This window comes from Amblyraja radiata, chromosome 37 (genome assembly GCF_010909765.2).
Source record: "Amblyraja radiata isolate CabotCenter1 chromosome 37, sAmbRad1.1.pri, whole genome shotgun sequence".
Classification (NCBI taxonomy): Eukaryota; Metazoa; Chordata; class Chondrichthyes; order Rajiformes; family Rajidae; genus Amblyraja; species Amblyraja radiata.
The window spans coordinates 7,017,820-7,045,204 of record NC_045992.1 but is presented as its reverse complement, the minus strand read 5'-3'; the positions used below and the strand labels follow the sequence as shown (position 1 = coordinate 7,045,204).

Below are 27,385 nucleotides of genomic sequence, written 5' to 3'. Positions count from 1 at the left end.
AGAGATGCTGCCTGTCCAGCTGAATTACTCCAGCATTTTATGTCTATCTATGAATTAGTGATATGGGTGACACACTTGATAATTCTCATCCATGATCCAAAAAGAGGAAAATTCTTTGATTTAGTTTAGTTTAGAGATACAGCACGAAAAAACAGGTCCTTCAAACCACTGAGTCTGCGCCGACCAGCGATCCCCGCACACTAACGCCATCCTACACATACTAGGAACAATTTACAATTATACCAAGCCAATTAACCTACAAACCTGTACGTCCTTGGAGTGTGGGAGGGAAACTGGAGATCCCGGAGTTTAGTTTAGAGATACAGCACAAAAACAGGCCCTTCAGCCCACTGAGTCCGCGCTGACCACCTATCACACTATCTCTGCTATCCCTCTCTCCCATCCCACACCCTGCACCAAGGGCAATTTCCAGAGGCCAATTAATCTACAACCCTGCACGTCTTTGGGGTGTGGGAGGAAACTGGAGCACCCGGAGGAAATTCACGCATTCACTGGGAGAACGTGCAAACTCCATGCAGACAGCACCCGAGGTCAGGATTGAACCCGGATCTCTGGTACTGTAAGGCAGACAATCTCTGGTGCTTCGAGGCAACAGCTGCACTAATGTGCCACCCAGTTGTGATTGAATTGTGCAAATCAGGGAATGAAATTAATTAATGTGTTCACGTCAAGTAAGGTAGTTAACAAACCCAGCAGCCACTAAATAATGTGAGATTTACTGCTGATGTGCTTGTCCCTCTAATTATCTACACTCCAACCTTTTAAACACATTTATAGACAGCTTCCAGAAGCCTTGTTAGGTGATGTTTGCTGGTTAACTCTCAAAGCATTGCAACAATCCCCGTTTGTAGCATTGCCTGAGTCTGTGTGTCTAAGTGTGTGTGAGGATCAATGACGGAAGGCACTGCAGGAGCCCCTCTTGCAGGTCTGCGGAAGCAACTTTGGGTGAAGTTGAAAGCTGTTACTGAAAGGAGGATCTCATCGGAACCTACCGAATAGTGAAATGCCGGGATAACATGGATGTGGAGATGATGTTTCCACTCGTGGGATAGTCCAGGACCAGAGGCCATAGCCTCAGAATCAAAGGACGTTCCTTTTGGAAGGAGATGAGGAGTTTCTTTAGAGGGTGGTGAATCTGTGGAATTTATTGCCACAGAAGGCTGTGGAGGCCAAGTCAATGGATATTTTTAAAGCAGAGATCGATAGTTTCTTGATTAGTACAGGTGTCAGGGGTTGTGGGGAGAAGGCAGGAGAATGGGGTTTGGAGGGAGAGATAGATCAGCCATGATTAAATGGAGGAGTAGGCTTGATGGGCCGAATGGCCTAATTCTGCTTCAGTTACTTGTGACCTTATGAACTAATATATTCTTATCTCTGCTCTTAGGATGAAAATGACAATTCTCCAACTTTTAGCCAACCCTCCTATGTCATGGCAGTCTCTGAAAACATCATCGCAGGTGAGACCAGTGAACTATCAGCAGTTCAGCTTCAGTCCGTGGAACGCCACCTATCCATGTTATCCAGGGATTCTGCCTGACCCGCTGTTACTCCAACATAGTGTGTGTTTGTTTTGTAAACCAGCATCTGCAGCCCATTCTTTATCAGTTCTGCTCTTGCTCGATTAGCTGGGAGCACCTAGCCATTACATGGAGAATATTGTTGACCTAGGAGCCATTTATTGTTGACCTTGGAGGACAAGGGCAACATGTCTTAGGTTTGGTGAGGTAATGTGATGCTCGTTACATGATGTGCCTGAATATATTGTACAGGTGTAACAGTGTGGGATTCACTGAAGATGATCCATGACAATCCTGTTTCGGCCCGAAACGTTGCCTATTTATTTCGTTCCATAGATGCTGCCGCACCCGCTGAGTTTCTCCAGCACTTTTGTCTACCTTCGATTATCCAGCATCTGCAGTTCCTTCTTAAACATTGTTTCCATACTCTGTTTTTTTCTTCCATTTGCCTCCCCATGGTCATTGAGCGGATGGGGGTAGATGGGAAGGGAAGTGATTGATGCAACAGTAACAGTCCAGTAATCAAGAGAGTCAGGTATGACTTCCCCAATAATTGTCTATTTCCTATTGACACAAGGAACTTCAGATGCTGGTTTACAAAATAAGTCACAGTGCTGGAGTAACTCAGTGGGTCAGGCAGCATGTTCTGTAGAGATACTGCCTGACCCACTGAGTTACTCCAACACTTTGTGCTTTTTCTTGCCAATTTCCAGTATTTTGTTCCTTTATCCTTTTGTGACCGCAGTCTGTTTCTCTGTCACAGGAGCGACCGTATTGTTTGCCTCCGCATCTGATTTGGACCAGTCTCGGGAGTACGGGCAGGAGTCAATAATCTACTCTTTGGAGGGATCCTCACAGTTTCGTATCAACACTCGCTCAGGTAGACTCTTTGCCTCTTAGGTGGAATTGACCAATCTGTCACAATTTAATTGAGCAGTAATTCACAAGCAGGATTAATGATTTCACCTAAGAACCAGTCAAGGGATCAGCTGAAGGACAAGTCAGAACCTTAATGTAAATGGAAGGATTTCTCCCTTTTCTGAGTTCACAAAACCGCTTTCATTGTATGTTGAATGACTCTCGTAATTTTACAGATTCTACCAGTTATGGGCCTGTCCCACTTGAGTGTCATTTGCGCGTCACGCAGATGGCGTGCGAAGATTTTGTACATCCCAAACTCCTGGGGCGCCGCTCGCGGCCACGCGTCACTGCCTACATCACCACGCACCACGCGCGCATCACGTGCGCGGCACGACGCGTAAATGATGTCGCGTAAATTACGCGCAAATGACGCCCAAGTGGGACCCTCTACAAACCTAGCAATGATAATACAATTACCTTGTTCAATAAGAAAGCACTGTTTGATACTAATGAGTGAATGGGCTGTGCGAGGACTGCTGGGAGATGGCACTGTGGGTGCAGGGGCATGCAGAGCAAAGTACACCTTATCTGTTTTGGTTTGCTTAAAGCCGAATTTCGTTTCCCAAGGCTGGCCACAGGGTTTCCACTTGTAATAACTCTTCCTCCTGGATTCCTCGCCAGAAGGCAAAAAAAAAATAATCAAACATTACAGTGATTCACAAGGCAAGTACTTTCATATAAAGGGAGTTGGGTCTATGGAATGAGCTGCCAGAGGAGGTAGTTGTGGCAGAAAATATAACAATATTTAAACGCTATTGGACAGGTACATGGATAGGGAAGGTTTGAAGAGATGGATAGAATAGAGTCATACGACAGATGGCGCAATGGGCTAAGTGTTCGGCTGGCAACCTGAAGGTGGCCGGTTCGAATCCTGCTTGGAGTGTGTACTGTCGTTGTGTCCTTGGGCAAGACACTTCACCTACCTTTGCCTGGGACTAGAGACGGAAATTAGCTACTGATTGGCTACAATCTCGCATATTTACATGCAAATGTTCATTAATATGCACTGTCCCTATAAACAAATTATTATTATTATTATTATTATTATTATTATTATTATTATTATTATTATTATTATTATTATTATTATTATTATTATTATTATTATTATACAGCAGGGAAACTGACACTGTGGCCCAACTTGCCAAATGCTGGCAGGTGAGTAACATAAATGGGGCATCTTGGTTGGCATGGGCAAGTTGGGCTGAAAGGCTGGTTCCCGTGCTCTTTGATTCTATGAAAGAAAAGCCTGGATTCCATGCTCGATTCCAATGACATTTCCCAATCAATCATAAGGCAATTTAATTACTAATCCATCTCCACTTGAGCTGCTAAATGGGAGGGTTTTCCAGCTGTGTTGGGGATGTCTAAAGTCACGTTGTGCTGTGATTTTTGCAACGGGGTGGAGAGATCTACTCGGGTGTAAAATGAAACACCACCTGAGCCCAGTGGCTTGAAATGGTCTCTATTGCAAACCTGAAAAGTCTCAGTCGTTGAGATAAACAAATAAAGCATACAATTGATCTGTTTGAGGATGAAGCATCTAATAATTGATCGAGAACAAAGAATGTTTGCAGTGATACTGAACAAATCCTCCTGGGATAAGCCAGCAAGCCTGGCCTGGCTTGACCCGACCCGAAATGTTTTTTGCAGAATTTGCAATTGACCCAAACTGACACATACAGTAAAGATCCAGTGGGCTTGAGTTTGACTCTTTGTGTGAATTTACTAAAGGCAAGAAGAGTAGTTGGGCTGTCCATATATATATATGATGTTGTTTAAACGTCATGGTCTTTAAAGGAAAGATCGGTGCTGCACAGTGGCACAGTGGTAGAGTAGCTGCCCTACAGCTCCAGAGACCCGGGTTCGATCCTGACTACGGGTGCTTGTCTGTACGGAGTTTGTACATTCTCCCCGTGACCTGCGTTGGTTTTCTCCGGAATCTCCCCTTTCCTCCCACCCTCCAAAGACGTGGAGGCTTGTCGGCTAATTGACTTAGTATAATTGTAAATTGTCCCTACTGTGTGCAGGATAGTATTAGTGTGCGGGGATCGCTGGTCAGCGCGAACTCGGTGGGCTGTAGGACCTGTTTCCACACTGTATCTCTAAACTAAACAAAACACAAAACCATGCATATCAAGATAGTCTTGATGTAAAACAAAGGGTCAGGCAACTGCCGTTCAGTCCCTTGAGCCTGATCTTGTAATCAATTAGATTTTGACTCATCTGTATCTCTTGCCCTGTTTCCATTATCCCTTGGACAAGACACATGCTTATTATTTGTAATTAATGCATTGACGTTATTACTGCCATTGTGCGATTATAACGATCCTGTCCATTTTCTTGCAGGGGAAATAACCACAACTTCACTGCTGGACAGAGAGACCAAATTTGAGTACATCTTGATAGTCCGAGCAGTAGATGGCGGAGTGGCAAACAACCAGAAGACAGGAATAGCCACAGTGAGTGATGTTGCCATACCAACTGGCTGGCAGAACACTAGTCTTGTGATGGGTGTCTCCCCTGATACAGATCTCTTCGCAGAGCTAATGGCCGCGTTTGTTCCACTGTCAGCTCCTGCCGGACAAACCTCATTTAGCTGACGGCAACTTCAAAGGCCAGCAGTCAGGATTGGGCATTGACCGAGTCTTCGCTGTGGGCGGGCTTTGTCACACCGACATGTTTCCACTCAAATGCTTGCACCTCCGGAGGTGCCAGTGTTTAAACTATAGCACACCCACGGCACATAGGACATAGCACATCGGGCGGCACCTGGCCTTACAGCGCCAGAGACCCAGGTCAATCCTGACCACGGGTGCTGTCTGTACGGAGCTTGTACGTTCTCCCCGTGACCTGCATGGGTTTTATCTGAGATCTTTGGTTTCCTCCCACACTCCAAAGACGTACTGGTTTGTAGATTAATTGGCTTGGTATAAATATAAATTGTCCTAAAGTGTGTAGGATAGTGTTAATGTACTGCGATCGCAGGTTGCTGTGGACTCGGTTGACCGAAGGGCCTGTTTCTGCGCTGTATTTCTAAACTAAACAGGATGTCTCTAACAGCTGTACACTCAGTAGTGTCGCCCCAATATTCTTGGCATGCGCATAGAAAGCTCCCACAAACAACAGCGATAATGATCACTGACAACAATAATAATCAGACATTTTTTGTATTGAAGTATTGTAGAAGGATAAATATCAGTCATAATGTTGGAAAAACCCCTCTGTTGTTCTTCAAAATAGTGTCATGGTCACTTTGACATTTTACCTTCATGGTCAGATTAGATGTCTTCAGTTTAGTTTGGAGACGTGGCGCGTAATCGGTCCCTTTGGCCCACTGAGTCCACACTGACCAGCGATCACCTCGCACACTTGCACTATCATACACACTAGGGTCAACATACAATCTTTACTGAAGTCAATTAGCCTACAAACCAAAATGTCCTTGGAACTAACTCAGAAAGCCATTCTTCTTTTTCCTGCTGCATTCCTAATTCTAAGGTATAGTGCATGGAATGTGATGCATCTCTTACTTGAGTTCTTGCCAAGGAAACTTTCCAAGGGCATTTTGTTTGCATAAGGACTCTAGGCAGCCTTATTAAGGCATCCTTTTTACAATCCATCAGTTGTTGCAGTTGCTGGTTGGTGTTATTGATGCCTCCCTAAGTATAGCCCTATATCTCAGTGTAATTCTGCAGGGCACTGGTGAGACTGCACCTGGAGCCCTGCTTTAGGAATGTTTTAGGAAGGATATCCTTGTGGTGCAGAGAAGGTTCCGCAGGTTGATTTATGGGATGAAGGGGGCCAATGTTCAGCAGGTTGGATGACGGCTCATTGGAAATCAGAACAAAAGGTGATCCTTGTGAAACATGTAGAGGGTTTTCCCAAAGTGGATGATTTCACTTTAATGTCTACCTATATAATGAGGCTAATGAGAATGGTGTGAGGGTTGGCATTGACTAGTTGGGACCAATGGCTCCCAAGGGTGTCAGGGGTTATGGGGAGAAGGCAGGAAGATGGGGTTGAGGGGGAAAGATAGATCAGCCATGATTGAATGGCGGAGTAGACTCGATGGGCCAAATGGCCTAATTCTTCTCCTGAACTTTTAAGACATAGGAAACTATGATAAGCATCGGGTATTGTTACAGAATAAGGGGTCGTCCATTTCACTTGGAGATGATGAGAAATTACCTCTCCCTGTGGGTTGTTTCCATGCTATATCTCTAAACTAAACATAACTTGTACCTTACTGCTACTATTGGGCAAGTGTCTGGTGTCAATGGGAGTTTATTTTAAATTGGCAAAGCATCGACAAGTCTAGGGTCCAGTCAAGCCCAATACACGAATCTCCAGGAAAAATTCCTCTAATGTGGCGCTTTGCTCGAAATCTGTGTACTTGTAAAGCTGCAGTAACTAAGAATGTTGAAGAAGGGTTTCGGCCCGAAACGTCGCCTATTTCCTTCGCTCCATAGATGCTGCTGCACCCGCTGAGTTTCCCCAGCAATTTTGTGTACCTTCGATATTCCAGCATCTGCAGTTCCCTTTTGAACACGGTAACTAAGAATGTTATTGTTTTGGTCCCGGTACTTATGGCAATTAAACACGCTTGGCTCTTCAACTAGCGGCACAGTGGCGCAGCGGTAGAGTTGCTGCCTTGCAGCGAACGTAGCGCCGGAGACCCGGGTTCGATCCTGACTACGGGTGTTGCCTGTACGGAGTTTGTACGTTCTCCCCGTGACCTGCGTGGGTTTTCTCCGAGATCTTTGGTTTCCTCCCACATCTCCAAAGACGTACAGTTTTGTCGGTTAATTGGCTTGGTTAAAGTTAAAAAAAAATTGTCCCTAGTGGGTATAGGATAGTGTTAATGTGCGGGGATCGCTGTTCGATGCGGACCAGGTGGGCCGAAGGGCCTGTTTCAGCGCTGTATCTCTAAACCCAATTTATTCCATCGCGCCTCACCGCAAAAGTGTCGTTTATTGTTATTGTCACGTGTGTCGAGGTGCAATGAAAAGCTGTTTGGTCGCGTGCTGTCCAGTCAAAGAAAAGACCTTTACATGATTACAATCAAGCCGTCCACAGTGTACAGGTACAGGCTAAAGGTGATTAGTTTAGAGTCACATTACCCATCCGTCTAAGCTTTAAAAAAAACCACAGTCAATTATTCTGCCTGATCATTCTCTGTCCCGTGCCCGACACCACAATGCCTCTCCCAGCTTTTATCTTTGCCCATGCTGATAAAGGAATTGTCAGCAGTCCTGTGCCATCGACCAAAAGCAATTGCAGTATTTCCCAACTCAGTCTGTCCGCCTTCAGTCTTTTGTTCACAGCTTGCAGACTGTTTTGCTTCAGCTGATGAGCAAGATAACTTTCCCATTCTCTCTCCACCGCTGCTGTTCGAAGCCCGGGACTGAAAATCACCGGACTTTGGCACGTGACCCGTTGCGAGCTTGGACTCAATCCATCCATCCTGTCATTCGGCATGGAACCCCTGCAGCCATTTCCTGCTCCTGTCTTGGCTTCTCTGCTGGAGAGATTTTCAGCATTGTATTGTATTGTATTCAAATTTATTGTCATTGTCTCAGTTAGAGACAACGAAATGAATTTCCCTTACAGGCAGTATCATAAAAATAAATAAATAATAATAAATAATAAAACATATTAAAAATAAAATAGAATTTAAAAAAAAGCACAAACACTGAAAGTCCACGACACAACATAACACAGTGGCACCAAGGTGAGGAAGGCACCATAGTCCAGCCAGTCTCCCCTCCGTTCTTCCCAGTTGTTCACTCGTGGTCGAGGCCTTCCTAGCACCCGCAGTCGCCGCCTCGGGTGGCCCGATGTTCAGGCCCTCACGCCGGGCTGGTGGAACGCCGACGCCGATCCCCGACGGTGAACATCCTCTTCAGCGGCCCGGACCTCCAGATCAGCCGCCTCCCGCAGCCGGAGTCCGCAGCTCCCGAGTCCGCAGCTCCCGAGTCCGCAGCTCCCGAGCCGGGCAGAGTCGCAGGACCCCGCGTTGTCTATCAGCGCCGCCCGCGTTGGGAGCCCGCAAACCGCAGCTCCAGGATGTCGGTGCAGCAGGTCCAGCACTCCGGGCTCCAGACGGCGATCCCCGGTAAGGCATCGCCAGCCCCGCGATGTATCAGCGCTGTCCCGCCGCTGCTGGAGCTCTGGTCGATCCCGGCAGGAAAGGCCGCGCCAATCCAGGTAGGCCGCTGGGGAGGGGCGAGGACGTGACTCGAATAATAGTCGCGTCTTCTCCAGGAAGCGACTGAAGGACGGTATCCCCCTTACCGTGCCCGCTTCCCCCACATAAAGACATTAAAAAAAACCATCAAAAACACACTTTAACAAAAACAAAAAGACAAAAAAACAAAAAGATACCGGGCTGCAGGTGGAGGCTGCTGGCACCAGCGCCACCGGAAGTACAATACATAGATAGCGCCTGGCCCATTCATATTTCTTCTTGCAAAGACTAAAGCAGGTTTTTGACCATTGTCGGGATAATAATCACAGCAATTGTTAAGGACTTGCGTTCCTTGGGTAAGGAAAGACAAACTGCTGAACATTCCGGGAGAGAATGCAAGGCTTTGGACAAAGAGTGCACCCGATTTCTGGTATGTGTGCCCTGCCATGTTGAGCATGGCCATTGTGGCCCAAAGGGTTTTTTCCTGTGCAGTGCTGTTCTTTGTGGGCGACAGCACCCGTAGTCTGGATCGCACCCGGGTCTCTGGCATGGAGACAAAGCAACTACTGCTGCACCATTATGTTCCTCTAGTGTTGGAGCAACTCAGCGTGTCAAGCAGCATCTGTAGAGGGAATACATCACCTCTCTATTCCCTCCAGCGATGCTGCCTGACCCATTGAATTCCTTCTGCACTTTGTGTTTCACATCAAAGTAGGTGTTGGTTGAGGAATGAATGTCACCAATGCAGAGATATGGTTAGTATATAAAATAATATAAAACCATGAGGGCAATAGATGGGGTGAATGCACTGTGTCTTTCAACTAGGGTAGGGGAATCAAAAACAAGAGTAGATAAGTTTAAGGTAAGAGGGACCTTATTTAGTATAAACATAAGGAGCAACTTTGTCACCCGGAGGTTAGTGGGCATATGGAATGAGCTGCCAGGGGAGGTAGTTGAGGCAGATGCTATAACAGCATTTAAAATACACTTGGACATGTACATGGACAGAAAAGGTTGAAAAGGGTATGGGCCACATGCAGACAAATAGGACGAGCTTTGGAGGGGCATTTTGGTTGGTATGGATGTGTTGGGCCGAAGGGCCTGCTACCACGTTGTATGACTCTATGACATGACCAGGCAGCAGAGTTTTGGATGATCCCAAGTGCGTGGAGAGTAGGTCAGGGCACTGAGCCAGAGTCGGTGTCTAAAGGGAATTAAACAGCTGAGTCATGGGATGCAGTGGTCAAAGGTGATTGTACAGTCCACAACCCACTTTGGGGCCAAATATGAGACCTAGATTGCAAACTGATTAGCCTATTTTTAGTTGCCAGAGGGAGGGATATATGGAGGTGATTGAAGGCCAGGAAGTTAAGGTCTAGGCCTAACCTTTTTGATCATGGCCCAGAAAATAAAGGCTTTTTCTCTCTATTCCAACCCACAAATTGCCTGTCCCTCTCTTCATTTACTGTTCCATCATTTCACTTGATTTGAGGCTACTTAAATCAACAGCAAATTTTATTATTTTGAAAGGGGTTCCTGGTTGATAAATTCCACCTAACTAACAGTTCAAATGAGAGTAGCATTATTCATTCTGAAGGATTTATATGGTGAATAAATTGTCTCCTAGTAGCTAATAATTTGATAATTTAAGGCATTTTCTGCATTGTTTCAGGTGAACATAACTCTGCTTGACATTAATGACAATCGCCCTGTTTGGAAGGATGAGCCATACTTGGTCAACGTGGTTGAAATGTCTCCAGTTGACACAGATGTCATAACTGTAAGTGTTGTATTATTACCGCTTTAAATATCTGAACCTGCACATCAGATTAAACCAGAAAATGTTTTACTTAGGAGATCTGTGGAGAGAGAAGTGATCGTTCACTTGTTCTTTATCTCTCTCTGTCTCTCTCTGTCTCTCACTCTCACTCTCTCTATTATACACACACACACACACACACATTATCTCTGTTTTATCTCTGCTTGCTTTGGTGTTACCTTTTCCTAGCTAACAATAATATTTTCCTTGAACTTCACCCCCTTTGATGTCTGATTCTCACACCTTAGACTTCTTTATCTCTGTATCTCCTGACTCGTCTGAAGAAGGGTCACGACCCCAAAACGCCACCCATTCCATCTCTCCAGAGTTGCTGCCTGTCCCGCTGAGTTACTCCACCCATGGCCCTCGCTAGCTCCCTCTCTCCTTCCCCCGAGCTCCATGACTGAAGTCAGTATGTGACGGCATGTGCATTTATCTCAGCATCATACGTTGTCAACTGGTTTGCCTTGCATACATGAGCTGAAATAGGGCAGGACATATGTGAGAGTTGGACAGAGTGTACAGCAAATTTGCAATGATGATGCCCAAACTAAACTATTATAACTAGCTGGCAAGATTGTCGAGGCTTACTTTTATCTTGCAGGACAGTAATCTGAAGGAATTTTCCATGGAGCTGCCTAAATGTGTTTAATCATCAAATGCATTGGACATTAACCAGAACAATTGCATTCTTACTTGCTGCAGCTGTACAGACACATTAAACACAACAACTATATGATTTTTGCAATAATTATGAGTTATTCTAAGTAAACAAAGCCCCAATAATGTAAAAAATCAAATGACACAGAGGAGCCAAGGGAGTGCAATGTCAATAATAGTCCGCTGCTGAGGTAGGATTAAGGTTCTGGTTGTCCAGGCTGGTTCACAAGCCTGTAGGAAGGAACTGCAGATGCTGGTTTACACCGAATTGCTGGAGTAACTCAGCGGGACAGGCAGCATCTCTGGAGAGAAGGAATGGGTGACGTTTCAGGTCGAGACCTTTCTTCAGACTGAGAGTCAGGGGAAGGGGAAACGAGAGATATCGGCAGCAATATAGAGAGATATAGAACTAACAAATGGAAGATATGCAAAAAAGTAGCTGGAGAACAGAAGGAATCACAGCGGGGGAGCAGCGAGAGAGGGTGGTGCAGAAGTCTCACCGGAGAGAGGAGGATAATTACTTCAAATTTGGCATACCTTGAGGAGATTTCGCAGTGGAGGACTGTGTAGGAAGGAACTGCAGACGCTGGTTTAATAATAATAATAATAATGGATGGGATTTATATAGCGCCTTTCTAATACTCAAGGCGCTTTACATCGCATTATTCATTCACTCCTCAGTCACACTCGGTGGTGGTAAGCTACTTCTGTAGCCACAGCTGCCCTGGGGCAGACTGACGGAAGCGTGGCTGCCAATCTGTGCCTACGGCCCCTCCGACCACCACCAATCACTCACACACATTCACACACATTCACACACAGGCAAAGGTGGGTGAAGTGTCTTGCCCAAGGACACAACGACAGTATGCACTCCAAGCGGGATTCGAACCGGCCACCTTCCGGTCGCCTGCCGAACACTTAGCCCATTGTGCCATCTGTCGTTTACACTAAAGATAGACACAAAATGCTAGAGTAAAGGGCCTGTCCCACTTGGGCGTCATTTGCGCTTCACGCAGATGGCGCGTAAAGATTTTGTACATCCCAAAATCCTGGGGCGCCACGCGCGTCACTGCCTACATCACCGCGCACCATGCAAGCGTAACGTGCACCATGCGCGCATCACATGCTCGTCGTTCATCCTGACGCGTGAATGATGTCGCGCAAATTACGCGCAAGTGGGACAGGCCCTTAACTCAGTGAGTCAGGCAGCATCTCTGGAGAGAAGGAATGGGTGACGTCTCTGATTGATGTTTATTGATAAAAACCAGTAGCGGTAAGGAAAGATGTTTCCACCTGAAGAGTAATGGTGGTCTCGGATTTGCTGCTTGAAAGGGTGATGGAGGCAGGAACCCTCATCACTTCTAAACAGCAAGGAAAGACCCTTGAACATTTGTAACCGGCAAGACTACAAAGGGGAAGATGGGATTCGCTTCAATAGATCTTGTTTTGTCCACCATAGACACGATGAATAGATGGTGTCCCACTGCGTCATGAGTTTCTACACCTCAATAACAATGAATTAAAACTGCTCACAGGTCATTCACAGTAGCACGTGAATCTCTGCAGAGTGGCAGTCACCCATTTCATTCACTGAACCAATGCATGTGCTTACTTTTGAGCGATGAGGAGGGGTGATTGATTATTAAGTGTTAAGTACTTGAGTGGAATAGAGAGTCAACTTAGCTTATCTACTTTCAATAGGCATTGACAACATTTATTGCTCTGTAGTTCATCAGACTTGATGCTTGTTACAAGATGGATGTTTTAGAAATACCATTTGAGTATTAATGTGAATGCCGGATAGGTTTAATATAAATGCTCTTCCTGACTTCCGAGTATTTAAATGAATGATCGGGTGACACCGTGCTTTGATGATGTACTCGCTGCAAAAGTGTCCTTGTTGTACAGACCAAAAATAATTGAACAATTAAATATCACAACGCATCTGTGATTATATTCATATTGGCGTCTGCGGAATCAACTCCATGAATCTTCACGTTCTCAAGCCGAAACAATTAAATAGAGAATTGGCAGAGCCTTGCGCATAAACCCATAACAAAGTGAGTTGATAATTGAGGGAGTGTGAGGATTAGTTATGACAGCTAATTTTCTAGGCAATGTTTCTTGGAGAGAATTACACAGTGACTACATTTGACAGGATAGTGGAATGATTTTTTTTGTTGTTGCTTTGTTCATAATGCTGATAAACAAGCTGTTAAGTAGCTGCTTTATCTGTGATTTACTTTGGCTGAAAGGCCGACACATTTATTTTTCTTCCTTATCATGTGTCGTGACAGCCTTAACACTAATCATACATTTTGAAATATAATTGTAGATATGTCAACTAATGGAGCAACCATCTTGCAATGAATCAGTCAGAGAGAGAATAAGATGATTTGCTCTTCATTTATTTCTCTTTTGGTGTTGTTTTATAGTAAGGGGCTACACTGTGGAGCCACTACCTCTTTGCTCCATTGGCCCAAGTTCAGTTCTGACTTCTGGTGGTCTTTGTGCAGAATTTGCATATTCTCCCTGTGACTACATGGGTTTCCCCCGAGTGTCCCAAAAAAATGTGCAGGTTGGTAGGTTGATTAGCCAATGGAAATGAATGGTAGACACAAAAAGCTGGAGTAACTCAGCGGGACAGGCAGCATCTCTGGAGAAACGTTTCAATGAAGGGTCGAAACCCTACTTCAGACTGAGAGTCAGGGGAAAGGAGAACAGGAGATGTAGATGGCGATGTAGAGAGATAAAGAACAAACGAATTAAAGATATGCAAAAAAAGTAAGGGATGATAAAGGAAACAGGTCACTGTTAGCTGTGCGTGAGGTGAGAACCAGTCCAGACAATGAGGTTGTTAGGGTCAACGTAAATGAATGGCTCATCGTGCAAATAAATGGTAGAGTCAAAAAGTGAATTAATGGCAATGTGGAGAGAATACAATGGGATGGATATTGGAATCGTGTGAAGCAGTGGCTAATGGTCCACATGGATTCAGTGGAGCCTGTTTCGCTGCCGTATATTTCGGTAACGAAGAATATTGCTCTGAGCATCCAATTAAACATCTGAATGAATGGACACTGACTTTGACAACTTGCAAATTAAATTATATCCTAGTCCCACTTACATCTACAACATTCAGGCTCAACCACAATGTTTGTAACGTGCCTTCATAGTAGAACTGGTCAAGAAGTAAGTGTAGGAATAGATTAGAAACATAGAAAATAGGTGAAGGAGTAGGCCTCATCCTACATAGCTGTACAATAACTTCCCCATTCCATTCTTTGCTATAAAGGTATTTGTTATTACGACATCGTTGCTTCCAAAGAAACCTTATAATATGCAAAATCATGTCAGTGGGGAAAAAAGGGGTTAGGGGCCAGAGAGTCTCAGACTAGCAATAACAATGTTATTTTTCATGCACTATATTAAAAACAGCAATATTTTAATAGCACAAGTTTATGTTGGTTACTGCTAGCTAAATATAGTGATAGTAGTCCCCCCTCGGTCATGACTGACCATGGGTCCTAGTCGGATGCAAGCCTGGGCGATGTCATATGGAGGACAGGCTGTTGCCCATGCAGCACGTCCCCCCTTCTACACGTCGCTGATCGATCCAAAGGAACATCAGGGCCGTTACATTTTGGCACCAGCGCCATCACAAGAGCTGCCAGAGCGAGGTTGTGGACAGCGACGAACTGCCTTAGGGGCTCCGACTCCGTATTTTCTTGAAATTTACTCCTGGAGCCGTTTCCATGACTGGATATGGCCACAAGGCAGTGGAGGTTTTAAATCAGAGTTTTCCCTCTCCTAGGTGGACTGCCTTCCCAGGCTGACGAGCCCCATCTGCCCGAGACTCGTGGGGGCGGGAGCGTCTACCTTCCCGTGCAGGTCTATAGCACCTGCCCACTGCCCATAACTATACTAAAGGCTATATATGGCATTTAATGGAGTATAATTACACAAGTGTCAGAAAAAGCAACTATTTTAATAGCCACACAGTGAAACTCACAGCCTGTATTCTTAAGGGTCAATGGTGCCTAATTACTGCAGGGAGGTTACTTGGAAACTGTTTTTGTTTCTCAACAAGGACTTGTATTTGTCCAAGACAGTTTTTTTCACAGCTTGTCAATTGCCAAAGTGACCTTTCTAGTTCTTGGTCAAAAATTGTGCTATAACCAGATTGACCCACGCAAAGTGAATAGTCTTCCCGAATACATCAACAGCCTTGTTGAATCTAATCACCGCAGTGCAGCAGAACAACCTGCACTCATTATACTTGCATTCTCAGGGTTACCCAGCCTCTCCTGTACCCCCACTGTATTCAGTAGTTTCTCATCGATTAAGCAATATTCTACTTTTGATTTAATGATTTCTAACTTTTGCCTTCAGTTCTCGCCACAGTTTCTGCTCCCTTTTTCTCGTTCCCTGATTACCTCCTGTCTCACCCACATCATTCCAAAACCTTGCTGCTGTCGTAATCCTGAATCTTGGCTCTTGAACAAATTTGTCATGAAGGAACAATAGGTTGAAAATTCAGCTTTTATTGCATTCTTTAAATGTCAGTGAATACTGGCAGTCTAACAAGTTACTTTGAACCTGACGTGCATTCATAAAAAGCTGTTTTTTTAAAATTATTGATCCACCATCTGTCCTAAATTACCATTTTTGTTCCCATCCTCTACTGTGCTTCAATTATATCTTCTATTTTTATTCTCTGTCTCCTTATTAAAGCTAATTTTCAGCCTTAAATTCTCTCCCAAACCCTCTCACCTATCTCCCCAGTCACTAATCTAGTGTCACGTATGTGGCCAAGTGTTCCTGGCCAGAAGGTATTTAAGCATGATTCTGATTCCCTTAATCTCTTTCCATTCTTTATATAATCTACAATCCCCACGAGGTATCTGCAAACCTCAGGCCTCAAATATCTTTAGACATGCAAGGTATCTTGGACTTTAGATTCAAGAGATTCAAGATTCAAGAGAGTTTATTGTCATGTGTCCCAGATAGGACAATGAAATTCTTGCTTTGCTTCAGCACAACAGAATATTGTAGGCATAAATAATACAGAACAGATCAGTGTGTCCATATACCAGTGAATACACACATAAATAAACATATAAAGTGCAGTAGGCTAATTAAAGTTCAGATTTTGTTTGAGTTGAGTTTAATAGTCCGATGGCTGTGGGGAAGTAGCTATTCCTGAACCTGGACATTGCAGTCTTCAGGCTCCTGTACCTTCTACCTGAAGGCAGCGGAGAGATGAGTGTGTGGCCAGGATGGTGTGGGTCCTTGATGATGCTGCCAGCCTTTTTGAGCCAGCAACTGTGGTAGATCCCCTCGATGGTAGGGGGGTCAGAGCCGATGATGGACTGGGCAGTGTTTCCAACTTTTTGCAGTCCTTTCCGCTCCTGGGCGCTCAAGTTGCTGAACCAAGCCACGATGCAACCTGTCAGCGTGCTCTCTACTGTGCACCTGTCGAAGTTAGACTACTGGCAGCTAAGTTCTTGAGCTCTGGAATTCCTTACCCATCAGACAAGAGGTACAGAAGCGTGAAAACACATACTTCTAGATTCAGGGACAGATACTTCTAGATTCTAAAGTTTCTTCCCAGGTGTTATCAGGGAAGTGAACCATCAACGTGCATGATGACAGCCAACTAGAGAATGATCCTGACCTCCCATCTCCCTCGTTGAAGACCTTTGGATTATCTTTAATTGGTCTTTACTAGACTTTATCTTGTACTAAACACTATATCCTTTATCCTGTATCTGTATGCTGTAAATGGCTTGATTATGATCATGCAGAGTATTTTTGCTGACTGGATAGCATGTAACAAAAATATTTCCATGGTACCTCAGTACACATGACAATAATAAACTAAACTAAAATCTCCTTGCCTGCTTTTGCTGCTTCAAACACATGTTCATGTTCATTTATTGTCACATACACCAATTGGTGTAGTGAAATTCACTGGCCAGGTCAGTCATACAATTTTAAAAAAGCAACAGACTAAAAATTTTTTTTTTTTTAACATAAACATCCATCACAGTGGCTCCTACACATTCCTCACTGTGATGGAAGGTGAACATAATGTTCCAAGTCCTTCCCTTGTTCTTCCTCGGTCGGGGGTCCCGCGGTGGGGCTCACGACAGTTCGAGGCAGCTCCAGCGATGGTAGGCTGCAGAGCCCGGAGAATGTGATCCGAAAATTGATCACATCTCCGGGATGGCAAGTGTGATCCCACTTCTGACACCATGTAAACAAGTGATCAAACACACTTGTACTTTACACTAGTCTTTAATGAGAACACAGGGTTAAACACACATCAGCAGTCACTGTCTCCAGTCTGCTACTGTACCGCGCAGAAGGAGAAGAAGGCGTCATTATAATTGGTAACTAAGGCGTGGTTAGTGGTACTGAGGTAGCTATATTATTGGTTGCATGCATAAACCATCTACAGTAAGGACCTGAAAAAAAAGTTTCCCCCGACCACTCCCCCCCCCCCCCCCCCCCCCCACATAAAACAAACCGAAGTACATTAAAACAAACTTTAAACAAACGCTAAAAATAACAAAAAGGATTGAAAAAATGAACAGACTGCCGTCAGGGCTGCCATCTCCCTCCTCCGGCGCCCCCTAGCTCCTTAAACTGCTCCTTAAAGCCAACATTCTTGACCAACCCTTTGGAAATTGGCCTTGTCTTGTGTTGCTCGCTCTCAAATCTTATCTGTGAGTCTCACTGGGACATTTTCCTTGGTGAAAGGTTACCCACCTTGTATCTACTGCTGCTGAGCGAAATAATGAATTACAAGGCCAATTGTATCCCATCCACAGGTGTCGGCCTATGACCCAGACCTGGCTGAGAATGGCTCTGTGGTGTACACCATCAGCCCTCCAAACCCTTTCTATCGAATAAGCAGAACCACGGGGAAGATCCGAACTTCAGGAGCAGTGTTGGACCGAGAGAATAAAGATGCCAGGGATGCTGAAATGATGAGAAAAATCGTTGTTTCAGCCACGGACCGTGAGTAATAAAGAAGCACATTAAACAATTAAGACGTCATGTTGCACTTTGCTACATGTGCCTTCCAATAGTCACATAGTATTTTATGTCCAATTACTATCGCAACGTTTAGACAGGTACATGGATAGGACAGGTTTAGAGGGATATGGGCCAAATGGAGGTAGATGGGACCTGTATAGATGGGACATGTTGGCCAGTGATCCACCGTGGGTTTTCTCCAGGTGCTTCATTTCATCCCAGGTCCCAAAGACTAGCAGGTTTGTAGGTTAATTGGATCCTGTAAGTTACCCCTAGTATGTAGGATAGAACTGGTGTACAGGCAATCGTTGGTCAGCATGAACTTGATGGACCGAAGGGCCTGTTTCCACACTGTATCTCTAATACCATGCTCTTAATACTGATGTGTTTGTAGTAATAATAATCCCATATTTGTGAAAATGTTTGTGCTGGATAAGGAACTGTTTATCTACAACCATGGATTCTGGTGCATGATGACTGACCAGTTGAACTAATTTGTTTCCAACCTTTGGTATTTGAGCCTTTACTTCCAGAATTCCAGAGAACCACGTTGCTTGATACTCATGGAGCCCCTTCCTTTTCCTAAATGTAATCCACATTTTATTTCACAGCCATCTTATAGACTCGAATTCTTTTGTGTCCAGTTCATTCATTCCACGATAATCCCTCAAACATTTCCCTTGAACGAGGCAAGCCTTGGAACACAGGAGCCTTTGAGGCAGAGGTCAGGCATAGAGAAGCTCCTCAGTCCTTTCCGGGGTGGCTGCATTGTCAAAGGTCCATCAGTCAAGTGAAAGTTCACACCAAGATCCCTCACGTTGGTGAGGAAGAGCCTCTGACACTTGGAAAAAGACCAAGGGAGATTCCCCTTCATTATTTGTTATTTATTCCTCAGCCGGCATTGGTTCTCTGGGCAGAATCATTGTGAATAGTGCACAAATTGGAAGCATGATTTGCTTGTGCATCCGTGGCTGCAGAGATGCATTGACAGAATGACTTAGAAAGTGTCATAGAAGATATTTCCTTCAGTATTTGTAGAGTGTGACAATTATAATCAAGGAAGGACAGTTCCTGTCTGCTTATCAATGTGGTCTTGTTGTATAAATGCATGGCGGTCCAGTCAGACCCTGAGAAGGGGAAGTATGTAGGTAAACACAAAAGTATAACATACAGCGCCAACTGATCAAAGCCCTTCCCTTTACTCCTATACCTGCTCTAAAACCGGAGGTGCTACATTTGAGTACTGTCACAATTCAGCAAGATCAGCTCCTTGTTTGGCCCCAATGGCTGCCGTGAACCTCCCTTTGTTGACTTGGGTCCACTGGCATTGTCTGTAAAGCCAACCGTCTTGAACCTGGGTTTTAGGATGGACGGTGATTTTAAACTAGACAAACAAATAGGCGCGGTGGTTAAGTCCAGCTTCTTTCACCTAAGGAAGCTGGCAAAGGTGAAGCCCATTCTCGAGCGGGAGCATTTTGAAACAGTAATCCATGCCTTTATTACATCTAGGCTGGATTACTGTAACGCACTCTACTCTGGAGTCGCACGAGCTTCATTGGCTCGTCTCCAGCTTGTTCAAAATGCTGCCGCTCGCCTTTTGACTGGAACTCGAAAGAGGGAGCACATTACGCCAATTTTGGCCTCCCTACACTGGCTCCCAGTGCACTTTCGAGTTCATTTCAAAATTATTTTATTTGTTTTTAAATCGTTGAATGGGCTCGCCCCGCCTTACCTCTCTGAGCTGCTCCACATATATGCTCCTGCCCGGTGCCTCAGGTCAGCTGATCAGCTGCTCCTTGAGGTACCAAGGTCTAAGCGGAAGCTCAGAGGGGATAGAGCCTTTTCTGTTGCTGCTCCGGCACTCTGGAACACCTTGCCGCTGCACATCAGACAGGCCCCCTCACTGTCCATCTTCAAATCCTCCCTAAAAACATATTTTTATTCCTTGGCTTTCGACACTGGCTGAGGCATTGCTCCTGTTTTTAGTGCTTTTAATGTCTTTTAATTTTTAGTGTGTTTTTTATAGTCCTTCGTTTTACGGTTTTTAATGGTTTTTAATTGTTTGTAATAGCTTTTTGTTCATGATTTCTCATGTACAGCACTTTGTGGCAACTGTAGTTGTTTAAAGTGCTTTATAAATAAAGTTATTATTATTATTATTATTGTTTGCATCGGAGAACTAGTGTTTTTTTTTTCTCTTTTCACTCTGGGCTTTCTGCCAGTCGATCGTCCAGTTGCCATTCCCTCCCAGCTTTACAGTGCGTGTGCTGTGTTGCTGACTGCCCCACTAATGGGAGAACCTGTGATGTCGCTAGCTTGATTTGCCATTATTTGGATTCTTTTCTCCTCCCTCGGTGTTAGCCTGTGTTGCAGCTGGTCCTGTAATTGGGCAACCGCACTCCATGAGCCGTCATCCTTACAGAGCAAAAATATATATATATATATAGCAGAGAATGTCTACAAATAAAAGAGCTTCGGCTACGAATCCCCAGCACCAAGTCTGCACAGTTAGTAACCTGATCCCTTGCTTGCTGACAATGCATTTATTAGCATTAATCACAAAAGTGGGGCCTGATTAGAGGAAATCATTTTTAATGAACAAAATGTGACTTTTATCTTATGACTTCTGCGGTTCAGTCGATACTCGGAGTGTCGAGCAAAGGGACTCCCATGATGGCGTACACATGGTGTTATATCAGCTCCCTCTGCAGAAAGGAGCAACTCGATCCAAGTCCATGGCTATTTTCATACTCGCTCACAGAAGGTTCTCATCCTCCTTCACCCAAACCCATCAACATGTCCTTCCTGGGGGGCAGTGTTAGCTGTGAGGAGGATGCTAGGAGACTGCAAGGTGACTTGGATAGGCTGGGTGAGTGGGCAAATGTTTGGCAGATGCAGTATAATGTGGATAAATGTGAGGTTCTCCATTTTGGTGGCAAAAACAGGAAAGCAGACTATTATCTAAATGGTGGCCGACTAGGAAAAGGGGAGATGCAGCGAGACCTGGGTGTCATGGTACACCAGTCATTGAAAGTGGGCATGCAGGTGCAGCAGGCAGTGAAGAAAGCGAATGGTATGTTAGCTTTCATAGCAAAAGGATTTGAGTATAGGAGCAGGGAGGTTCTACTGCAGTTGTACAGGGTCTTGGTGAGACCACACCTGGAGTATTGCGTACAGTTTTGGTCTCCAAATCTGAGGAAGGACATTATTGCCATAGAGGGAGTGCAGAGAAGGTTCACCAGACTGATTCCTGGGATGTCAGGACTGTCTTATGAAGAAAGACTGGATAGACTTGGTTTATACTCTCTAGAATTTAGGAGATTGAGAGGGGATCTTATAGAAACTTACAAAATTCTTAAGGGGTTGGACAGGCTAGATGCAGGAAGATTGCTCCCGATGTTGGGGAAGTCCAGGACAAGGGGTCACAGCTTAAGGATAAGGGGGAAATCCTTTAAAACCGAGATGAGAAGAACTTTTTTCACACAGAGAGTGGTGAAACTCTGGAACTCCCTGTCACAGAGGGTAGTCGAGGCCAGTTCATTGGCTATATTTAAGAGGGAGTTAGATGTGGCCCTTGTGGCTAAGGGGATCAGAGGGTATGGAGAGAAGGCAGGTACGGGATACTGAGTTGGATGATCAGCCATGATCATATTGAATGGCGGTGCAGGCTCGAAGGGCCGAATGGCCTACTCCTGCACCTAATTTCTATGTTTCTATGTTTCTATGTTTCTAATTCCCAATCCAATTCTTTCAAGCACCATCAAAACTCGCTCTCAATCTTTTTATTCACAGCCTCAATGGTTTTGATTTTGTTAATCCCAGCCCATGACATTCCTGAATTTATTTATTCTACCAATAGTTTCAAGAAGTCCCGACCCAAAACATCACCTATTTATGTTCCCCAGACATTGTCCGCTGAGTTATTCCAGCATTTTGTGTCTCTTTTGTAAACCAGCATCTGCATTTCCTTGTTTGCACATCTGCCTGTTTAGAGATTGTACGTGCAAGTCACTTTCAATATCTGTTATACACACACACACGCATGCATACACACACAGAAAACACCACACACCACACATGCACACACACCACATACAGCGACGAGATGCAAAATCAGCATTAGTCAAAGCAGACATTTAGATCTTCAATAGTCCTGCATGAAGGGCTCGGACTGATCTTGCACCTCTGGCTCTTTACAGGATATTTATGTGCACATAGCAACAGTTTTAAAATAACTTGCTCTTTGTAGTATTTGATGGTGATCAACAGATGTAATAATAGGTCGAAGATAGACTCAAAATGCTGGATTAACTCAACGGGGTCAGGCAGCATCTCTGGAGAAGAGGAGTGGATGAAGTTTTGGGGTCGAGGCCCTTCTTCAGGCCAGCAATAATATACTGATCGTGGTCCATTTCCAATGAAAATCGCAGGGCTCAGCCAAATTACAGCTCCCATTGCCCCAAGCCTCCGTTCACGAGCTCAGACTGTTTTAAATGCAGCCGGTAAGCTTGGTGTCCTGATCCGTGTTATTTTCATTGCAGAGGGAAGGCCAGCTCTCCAAGCCAGCAGCAGCACCATTGTTTCCGTCAGCTTGTTGGATCTCAATGACAACGACCCAGCTTTCCAAAATTTACCATTCACCGCTGAAGTGCGAGAGGGTCTACCCATAGACTCGTCCATTTTCCAGGTAGCTTTTTTAGACCTGCGTGCAAAGCCACCTCCACTTTACAATGTGGAGCGTGTGTTTCTTCCCCTGTTTCAGAGAGGAAAGCGAGAGGGCAGACATTTCTCTAGTGACTGGGGTGGACTGGGCTAAAGGGCCTGTCCCACTGTACGAGGTCATTCAAGAGCTCTCCCGAGTTAAAAAAATAAATAAAACTCGTGGTAAGCACGTAGAATGCACGTAGCGGGTACGTCGGAGCTTGGGACGTCTCTTAGCGGCTCGTAACGCTAACGGCGGGTACTCGGGAAACCCGGTAAGCTCGTGAAGATTTTTCAACATGTTGAAAAATGTCCACGAGAGCCCCGAGTACCCACGAGCAGCTATTGCCGTAATTCTCCGAGTTCGAATCAGGGGAAACTCGGGAGAACTCTTGAATTAGCTCAGACAGTGGGACAGCCCCTTAAGTCTTTCCTTGATCTTTGATTAAAACCACAGTCAAACCACACTAAGCCCAGTTCTGAATAAATTAAATGTTAATCTATTGAAGGCCGGGAATGCAGCACTAGTTTAGAAGCACTCATATACTTAGTGTGATGCACATTGCCCTTGCCACAGTTGAATGATTTATTGGAAACATCGTGGTCATGTTACTGTACTCAACATCCATATGTCTGGATCAACTGCTTGGATGCCTGAATTAGTGATTACACTACAGTTGCTGTCAAACTCAAATTCATTTAATTCTATCCAGAGTTAAATGCAGCTTCTGGCGGTAACCCATATGGTTGTAAAAATCATCTGGTTCGCAAAGCCAGTGAAGATTCTTACCTGGACTGACCCACATATGACCCTGCCCCTTGAACTGGCCGGGCAAGCCCATCGGTTCAATACAACAGTTAGAAACGCCCAATAAATCTCGTCATTTCCAGTAAAATCCATAGCTGGGAACGAATGAATGAATATGGAAGAAATAGCTTCTGTCACCTTTACATCTTCTGACGTTGATGTTTTATGGATTCCTCTCAAGGCGGGAGAGAAATATCCCCATTCCAATTCCCAATTCTTAGTTCCCATTCGCCATTTGTGAGAAAACACCTTGCTTGAGCGCCAGTGACCATCATTAGTTTTTCCACGTTTTGTTTCTGTTCAGTTTACTTCAACACAATGCTGCTTTACTCTGCCCACAGGTATCGGTGCTGGATCCAGACGAAGGGTTGAATGGATTGGTCACGTACTCAATGCAAGTGGGCATGCCCCGACTGGACTTTGTGTTAAACGCCAGCTCGGGCGTGATCACCTCCACGGTGGTGCTAGACCGAGAGAGGATAGCCGAGTATTACCTCCGGTTGATAGCCAGTGATGCAGGAGCAGTGCCGAGGAGTTCCACCAGCACCCTGACTGTAAGAGGTAAGCAGCAACAGTCCTGGGCATCCTGCAGTAATAAGTCGACTCTAAACACTGCATCATCGGGACGACAGATGGCACAATGGGCTAAGTGTTCGGCTGGCAACCGGAAGGTAGCCGGTTCGAATCCCGCTTGGAGTGCATACTGTCGTTGTGTCCTTGGGCAAGACACTTCACCCACCTTTGCCTGTGTGTGCATGTGTGTGAATGTGTGTGAGTGATTGGTGGTGGTCGGAGGGGTCGTAGGCGCAGATTGGCAGCCACGCTTCCGTCAGTCTGCCCCAGGGCAGCTGTGGCTACAGAAGTAGCTTACCACCACCGAGTGTGACTGAGGAGTGAATGAATAATGCGATGTATAGCGCCTTGAGTATTAGAAAGGCGCTATATAAATCCCATCCATTATTATTATTATTATTATCTCTGCTCCACATTGAAGGCTTAGGTCAGGACATGCGAAAGAAAGTTCTCTGCTTGCCTGGGTGAGCCTAGCTCCAACACCCAAGAAGCTCAAATCTTTCCAGCCCACTTGATTATCACCCTATCCACTACCTATACAGGTCCTATACAGTGAATGGCAGGGCATCTGGGGAGTGTTGTCGAGCAGAGGGGTATCGGAGTGCAGGTACTTAGTTTTCATTGAAAGTGGCATCACAGGCAGACAGGGTGGTTAAGAACATTGTTTCAGCCAATTGATATTCAACAGCCAGAGTTGTGAGTGTACAATTTGTAGGAGGAACTGCAGATGCTGCTTTACACCAAATGCTGGAGGAACTCAGCGGGACAGGCAGCATCTCTGGCGAAAAGGAATAGGTGACATTTTGTGTCGAGGTGCTTCTTCAGACTGTGACTGTGCACTCTCATGCTTCTAACCTTTTATACATAGGGGAGGTTTCGGAAGCGGGGCTTTCGAATTCCAAAAACCCATTCACGCCTGGTTAATAGTGAATTTGTTCTGCTGAGTCCTCATTTTGGAACACGGGCCTTGTTTGTTCTTTCAGTGATGGACATGAATGACGAGACTCCGACGTTCCACCCAGCTGTTTACCGCATCTCTCTGCTGGAGGACGTGCCCAGGGATTATGTGGTCGTTCACCTCAACTGTACCGACGCAGACGCTGGCCTGAACGCTGAGCTCAGTTACTTCATCACAGGTGCGTGCCTGGCAAAACCAACAAAGCTGAAGTTTAGCCACAGAGCAATGCCCTGAAAATCTTTGGCCTGTCTTGCAACATCCATGTCCGCACCATTGTTTGCCAGCACACCAGTTTTAATCAACATGTTTAAATGAACTTGGACAGGTACATTGATAGGAAAGGTTTTGATGGATATGGACCAAAGGCAGGCAGGTAGTGTAGAAGAGACACCTGGAATAGATGGGGGTAAATATACAGTATTTTACCCAGAGTAGTGGAATCTAGGGGACAAAGGTTTAAGGTGATGGGGGAGATTTTAGAGGCAATCATTTTCTTGTCATGGAATGTAATTCAAAGAAAGCCAATTCTCGCTCACCTACACTTCTGTAGATGGGACAAGTTGGCTGGTGTGGGCAATTTCCACACTGTAAGAGTCTATGACTCTATAACTGCGGGATAAAACTAAGCTGAACTAAATTTAGATTAAAGGCCAGCGTAGTAACCAGGCACATATGAAGATGATTTATTTGTACGTGAGTGAAGGGACTAGCAGGTTACGTTCCTGAAAATCTTTCAACAATGATTTTCATTTTGAAGTCTTACTACCATTGAAAGCTTATTGACTTGAATTCATAGCTCTGCCCCTCCCTTCAAAATTGCTGCCTGGCCTGCCGGCTACAGATATAATGCATCATAAGGTGATATGGGATAGGAGTAGAATTAGGCCATTCGGCCAATCAAGTCTACTCCACCATTCAATCATGGCTGATCTATCTCTCCTGCCTAACCCCATTCTCTTGCCTTCTCCCCAAAATCTCTGACATTAACTCACTCTGTTGCCTGACAAACACCTATGGTTGTTTTCTGAACATAATTTGGTTGCTGGTGTTAATTTAAACAAATGACTGCACTTCAAAAGTAATCCAGTGTTTGCTGAAGATTTTGTTTTGTAAAATTGAATGCATGTTTCCTGAATTACTATCATCCATTAAACATATCCTGGTGCATGCTACGGGTATATTCACAGTGGTACGTAGGTGTAACTTCACAAAGAGCCAGAGGTCACAAACATAGAAGGAGACGGCACTAGAGAAGATTGAATGGCGCAGGATTAACTCCAATAGATTTACAGTAGTTTAGTTTAGTTTGGAGATCCAACAGAGAAACAGGCCCTTCGGCCCAACGAGTCCACACTGACCAGCGATCCCTGCACATTAACACTATCCTACACACACTAGGGACAATTTACATTTATAGCAAGCCATTTAACCTACAAACCTGTACGTCTTTGGGGTGTGGGAGGAAACCAAAGATCTCAGAGAAAACCCACGCAGGTCACGGGGAGAATGTACAAGCTCAATACAGAAAGCACCCGTAGTCAGGATCGAACCACGGTCTCCGGCGCTGCAAGCACAGTAAGGCAGCAGCTGTGCCACCGTTGTAAGCCATATTAGTAACATTTAAAACATAGGACATAGAATAGAAATAAAATAGAACACAGAAACAGGCCCTTTGGGCCACAATGTCTCTGCCGAACATAATGTCAAGCTAAACTAATCCCATCTCCCTGCATGCAATCATTAATCCTCAGTCCCCTGCATATCCATGTACCTATCAAAAAAAGCCTCTTAAATGTCACTGCACGCCACTGTTTTCCCCAATAACTGAATAAGCATCCAGTTGCTTTGTGAAAATTGTGTGTGGAATTAACTGTGGAATACATATTCCTCTGGAGCTTTTGTCTATATGTGATCCCTGATCTCATTTAGGAGAAGAAACAGTTTCTCCACTTACGTCCTCATGCCTAATATTTTTAATGTCTCTTCTGCCAGCCTTCCTCTTCTCCAACTACAATCATTGCATCTCCAGTTTCACCACACGACTGATGCCCTTCATCATTGTTATCACCTACATAAAGCTCCCCACAATGTTCTATTCTTCTGAAAGTGTAATGCGAAAAGGATTATTATGACATTTCTTTTTGTATTAGTGCCCTTATTTACAAAGCCAAGC

The 27,385-nt window shown here is 44.9% G+C and overlaps 1 protein-coding gene across 2 annotated transcripts in view; it reads left to right on the top strand.

The window, feature by feature from the left end:
* Positions 1 to 27,385, top strand: part of cdh23 (cadherin related 23) — a 556,325-nt gene that overhangs the window by 328,081 nt on the left and 200,859 nt on the right. For both annotated transcript variants that reach the window (XM_033012745.1, XM_033012744.1), the window contains exons 18-25: positions 1,406 to 1,478; positions 2,302 to 2,418; positions 4,809 to 4,921; positions 10,322 to 10,429; positions 17,965 to 18,154; positions 22,714 to 22,859; positions 24,023 to 24,242; positions 25,238 to 25,390. In XM_033012745.1, the coding sequence (XP_032868636.1) occupies positions 1,406 to 1,478; positions 2,302 to 2,418; positions 4,809 to 4,921; positions 10,322 to 10,429; positions 17,965 to 18,154; positions 22,714 to 22,859; positions 24,023 to 24,242; positions 25,238 to 25,390 (1,120 nt within the window). The remainder of the gene's footprint in view (positions 1 to 1,405; positions 1,479 to 2,301; positions 2,419 to 4,808; positions 4,922 to 10,321; positions 10,430 to 17,964; positions 18,155 to 22,713; positions 22,860 to 24,022; positions 24,243 to 25,237; positions 25,391 to 27,385) is intronic.